We start from the raw sequence: 5028 nt of genomic DNA, 5'->3' as shown, positions 1-5028 counted from the left end.
CAGGAGCAAAGGAAGCAAACTTTCCTTACTTTAGCAAAGGAAAACCAGTCTCCTCTTGGCTTATATCGAAATCCTCCGACATTCTTCTTTACAAATCCTCATTTTGTACTTATAATAAGTGACCGTTGTTTTGTTTTGATCTCTCCGCTGCGCTTCCGCATGTGTCACTTTTGAGCGGCGAATGCACAAAGCTGACCTCATACGTCATCCATGTTTAATATAACTCCGACTGGATTCGTCTGAAAGAAGAAAGTCATATACACCTAGGATGACTTGAGGGTGAGTCATTTTTGGGTGAACTAACCCTTTAATTGTTGCACGTTCACAAGAGTACCACAACGCATGTGTGTGCATTCCTCTGTGTGTAAACAAAGCGCAGTCCATCCGGGTTGTACGTCAGAACGCCGGCTCCTGCGTCAGCAGCACCACACGCATGCGTCGTGGAACTCTCGTGAACGCACAAGATGTCACATGGACTATTTTAATGATGTCCTTACTACCTTTCTAGGTCTTGAACGTGGTAGTTCCCTTGCTGTCTATGGAGGTTCGGAAAGTTCTTGGATTTCATCAAAAATATCTTAATTTGTGTTCTGAAGATGAACGAAGGTCTTACGGGTTTGGAACAAATGAGAGTAATTAATAACAGAATTTTCATTTTTGGGTGAACTATACCTTTAAATCAACAACTTTCACAGTCTTTCGGCTTAGAAGAGCTCCATGAACTTAGAATATGTAATTCCCCAAGTAGCAAAATGCTAAAAGATGTTCTATTTTCTATAGACAGAAAAGTCTATTGTCAGTAGCATAGTGATGCATAAAGCACCTCACACATAAGTCACTTTCAAACCCGGCAGGTTCCTGTTGGTCAATATGGTGAATTCGAGTGAGCGACTTGAATTCGAGCAACATTTTTTTACCCTCAATCAAAACTCCCAATCACACAGATTCCTATTGAAATTACTGGAATTATCCCATGACATTTCGCAAAGCAATGGTAAATGTGACCACACCTTAAGTTTTTTTGCTCGGGTACAATGGCAGGGTCTCATTCCATGTGGGGTTTGTACCGGAAACCTTCGGACTTGCATTGAAAGTCTTTGCAAGGTCTTTTTTTTAAGATTTATTTTTGGCATTTTCGCCTTTATTATGAAATGACAGATCAGAACTGACAGGAAGCAAAGTGGGAGAGCGATATGGGGGTGGAATGGGGAAAGGTCCTCGAGTCGGGATTCGAACTCGGGACGCCAGTAGCACAACGGCACTGTATGTTGGTGCACTGCCCACAAGGCTATTGACGCCAATGTCTTTGCTAGGTCTTGAACTGTATTTTAAATTTTCTTTTTCTTTTTTCTCTCTTCCAGCTATGTGCCTCTTGTATGTGAATAATGTACAGTGATGGTGCCTTCTCAGACCCACGTGATGCTCAAGTGGCAGGAGCACCTGAACAGCTCCTGGGCGGCGGAGGACAGCATTCAGACCGCCACACGGCACGGAGCGGCAGCTCTCTATGCAAAACTGGTCTACAACAAGGAGGTTGTGGGCTTGGCCCAACCAGTGCAGGACCTAATGGGTCCACGCTTGCCTGACTTCCAGTACGAATCCAGCGCTGAGGAGGAGAAGGAGGAATATCTGTCTGCACTGCTCCACAGTCAGCGATGCCTTGTCCAACGCATGCTGGCGAGGACCCCCTTTGCCCTATCCCTGCACCACAGACTGATGATCCTCCAGAGGGTGTTCTACTCCCTCCATAGCAAGTATCACGACCGATTCCGAGCACCGCTGCCTCCCCAGCCCTCATCCTCCAGTGCAGAAGGGGGCACTCTAGAGTCAGTGTCTGAGCCTTGGCCAACAGGCAGTTCCCGTTCAAAGTCGGGCACAGACGTTCTTGTTGAAATGGGAGTCCGGACTGGGTTGAGTCTCCTTTTTGCCCTACTGAGGCAGAGTTGGCAGCGTGGGAGTCTTGAGAACCCACCGGACGTTGCTCTGTGCAACGAGGTACTGGCAACAGCGTCTTCAGTCCTGGCCGCCCTGCCTCCTCTTTCCTTGGCCAACGAGAACAAGATCCCGACAGTGGGGCTTGACTGTCTTACACAAGTTGGAGACTTCCTAAAGAAGACTGCGGTCAGCGGGTCCGGGGCGGATCGGGCGGGTCGCAGGCTATCCCTGGAGCTCCTCCTCTCGTTAGCCTTACAAAGAGGATCCTTGCGCTTCCTTCTGGAGTGGGTGGAGGTGGCGCTGGCTGCCTCCGCTTCCTCCACCATGTCTGAAACAGTTGGAGTGGGTTATGAGCTGATCCATCAAACCCTGCAACAGATGCGCCAGCACACGGTGTGTTCTTGCACCATGCGGCTGACCTAGCGGTCATGCTAATAGCATGAGTGAAGTAATATACAGTAATAATAATGGGCTGTAATATAGAAAGTTGTGCCTCTTTCAAACGCAGAGAGGGTATAGAGTTACGGCGCTGTGGCTAGGCTAACACTTTCCTCCATTTGTTCATCCCTCCCTCGGCACTTAAAGCAAATCGTTGTTGCTAATTGCTACTGCTAATACCTTACCGCCATACAGTAGTTTACCATTATTCTGTATTCCTCTCATGGAGGGCAGGAATGATTTGAACATTTCTCCTTGCTCTAAATAAGATTGTGGTTTTCAATTGACCAGGAGCCCTTGGCCGTCTTCCCAGCTCTGAAAGCCGCCTGAGCCACACCAGACCTGCCATGTGCCGTGCTCTAATTTATTCATGTCTTAATCAATGGGAAATATGTCTACTTCAAGGCTTTAGTGCTTGAAGTTCAGCAGCACTTGTTCGCTGTACTAAAGGAACTGTTTGTTTAAAGATTTTCCTACTCCGGAGTTCAAAGTTAATTCGTTCTCTGAAACGCTAACTGGTTAAGTACTTTGGTGAGATGAAGCCAGAGACTATATTCTCAATCTTTAATCAAAACATAATAAATTAATTTCCTTTCATACTAACGTCACCTGGGCCACTGGATAATGCTAACCAATATACAAATAGTGATTTAGATGTTGCGTTTTAGCCAACTTTGGCATTCAGGTCACTTTCACCTCACAAATCCTACTCTACATTTTATTTTCTCTAGGAATATTTAGTTTTAATCAATTATGGAAGTGACTTGGGTTGCCGTTTCACTTTGTGCTCATATAATTTAATCGACCATCTGAATGGGTGGTGTTAACGAATTAAAAAACTTAAATGCATGCTTTTATTTTAGAATTCTATTAACCAGCCATTACCAAGATGTCTTGGAAAGAGTCCATCATTTGGAACATATTGCGTCCTATTCTAAGCATTATATTTACCCTATCCATTTCTTAATGCATGCTATTGATCTGATTGTGAATGGATTATTTGTGCATATGTTTAATTTATTTTCCAATTTGTTCTGACCTCGTAATTCTTAAAGGAATAGTTCACCCAAAAATGAAAATTGTCATCATTTACTCAGCCTCATGTCGTTCCAAAATTGTATGAGTTTCTTTTTTATGTTGAACATAATAGAAAATATTTTGAAGAATGCTGGTAATCAAACAGTTGATGGTTCCCATTGACTTCTATAGTATTTATTTCCCTACTATGGAAGTCAATGGGGACCAACAGCTGTTTCGTTCTTCAAAATTCTTCAATCTTCTTTTTGTGTTCAACATAAGAAAGAAACATATTCAGGTTTGGAACGACATGAGGGTGACAAATTTTAATTAAATGATGACAATTTTCATTTTTGGGTGAACTGTTCCTTTAATCATTCATTCAACCACCAATTGATAGAAACAAGCCCCCACCCTACATTTTTTTTCTTTTTTAATAATCTGTTTTACTCAGTTGTACGTCATAACTTGGGAAAGAGGATCTGTCTATTTTCATTATATTCCGACTTTTTTTTTTTTGACCATGGTTAGGCACAATGAATAACTTGATCACATAGATGTCTCAGTGGCATACAGTAAGTATGCCACTAATTTTATTGGTTCTACCATACTTCAGTTAGCCATAGATATTGCAGCTGCTAGTATTATTGGGTTTAATTTGTTGTTGTTCCAGGCTGTTCGTGGTGAATCCGTCAATTCTCAGGTGCTGAAGAGGGATGCAGATGGACTCTGTAGCCTCTCACATGTTGCTCTTTGCCTCTTTGAAGAGGTGTGTTTGTGCAAATAAACCTACAAGTGTTCTCTAATATACAGTGTTATTAAAAATTTGTCAGGCTTTGTCTTCTATGACTCTTATTTTGATAAGCAAATCTTTAATCCGCGTGTGTGTGTGTGTGTGTGTTGTAGATCTGCACCCTGGCCTCTAACTGCCTGTGCTCATGCAGCACGAGGTCTTCCTCCGGCTCGGAGAATGATGCTGTCATGGTGTACGTGTGGGGCAGCAACAGCAGCCATCAGCTCGCCGAGGGAACGCTGGAGAAGATTTTACAGCCCAAACTGGCTCAGGGCTTCAGCGATGCACAAATGGTTTGTGTGGGTTTATGTTACTCAAGAGTATTGAAAATCCAAATAACTGGAAGCCGTCGTGAAGCTAACATTAGTTCCAACAGAAACAGCATGAGGAGGAGGAGACTGCTCTCTCCAAGAAAAATGTGATGAGAGAGATCGCAACGCTCAATTTGACAGTTTTACAAAAGAGCTTTTAATTAAAAGGTCCCATTTTTCTGTCTGGTCTGTAAGCTCATTCATATTAGATGGACAAAACTGGAAAACACCAAAATTTTTCATATTATGGAGGACTTCGGTTCCTGTATGACAGAAAAAAACGGAAGATGTTAATTACATTGTTAGCTGCATGAGATGCATCATAGGGCCAAATATATATATATATATATATATTTAATTTTATAAAATGATTTAATTAAATATGCATATTAAAATATATTTTCATATTTGCTTTTTTTTCATTTTTTCGGTTGTATTTTATATTTAAAGGGGTCATATGATGTGATTAAAATTTTTCCTTTCTCTTTGGAGTGTTACAAGCTCTTGGTGCATAAAGAAGATCTGTAAAGTTGC

At 42.3% G+C, this 5028-nt stretch overlaps 1 protein-coding gene across 1 annotated transcript in view; it reads left to right on the top strand.

Annotated features, from left to right (window-relative positions):
- LOC107749012 (probable E3 ubiquitin-protein ligase HERC1) overlaps positions 1-5028 on the top strand; it is a 90402-nt gene that overhangs the window by 6730 nt on the left and 78644 nt on the right. The window contains exons 2-4 of the mRNA XM_016564060.1: positions 1362-2328; positions 4064-4159; positions 4297-4476. Of these exons, the coding sequence (XP_016419546.1) occupies positions 1396-2328; positions 4064-4159; positions 4297-4476 (1209 nt within the window). The 5' untranslated portion in view covers positions 1362-1395. The remainder of the gene's footprint in view (positions 1-1361; positions 2329-4063; positions 4160-4296; positions 4477-5028) is intronic.

Source organism: Sinocyclocheilus rhinocerous, unplaced genomic scaffold (assembly GCF_001515625.1).
Source record: "Sinocyclocheilus rhinocerous isolate Xijiao unplaced genomic scaffold, SAMN03320098_v1.1 scaffold260, whole genome shotgun sequence".
NCBI classification, from domain to species: Eukaryota; Metazoa; Chordata; class Actinopteri; order Cypriniformes; family Cyprinidae; genus Sinocyclocheilus; species Sinocyclocheilus rhinocerous.
Note: the sequence above shows the minus strand (reverse complement) of the source record. Positions and strands in the feature narration are given on the sequence as shown.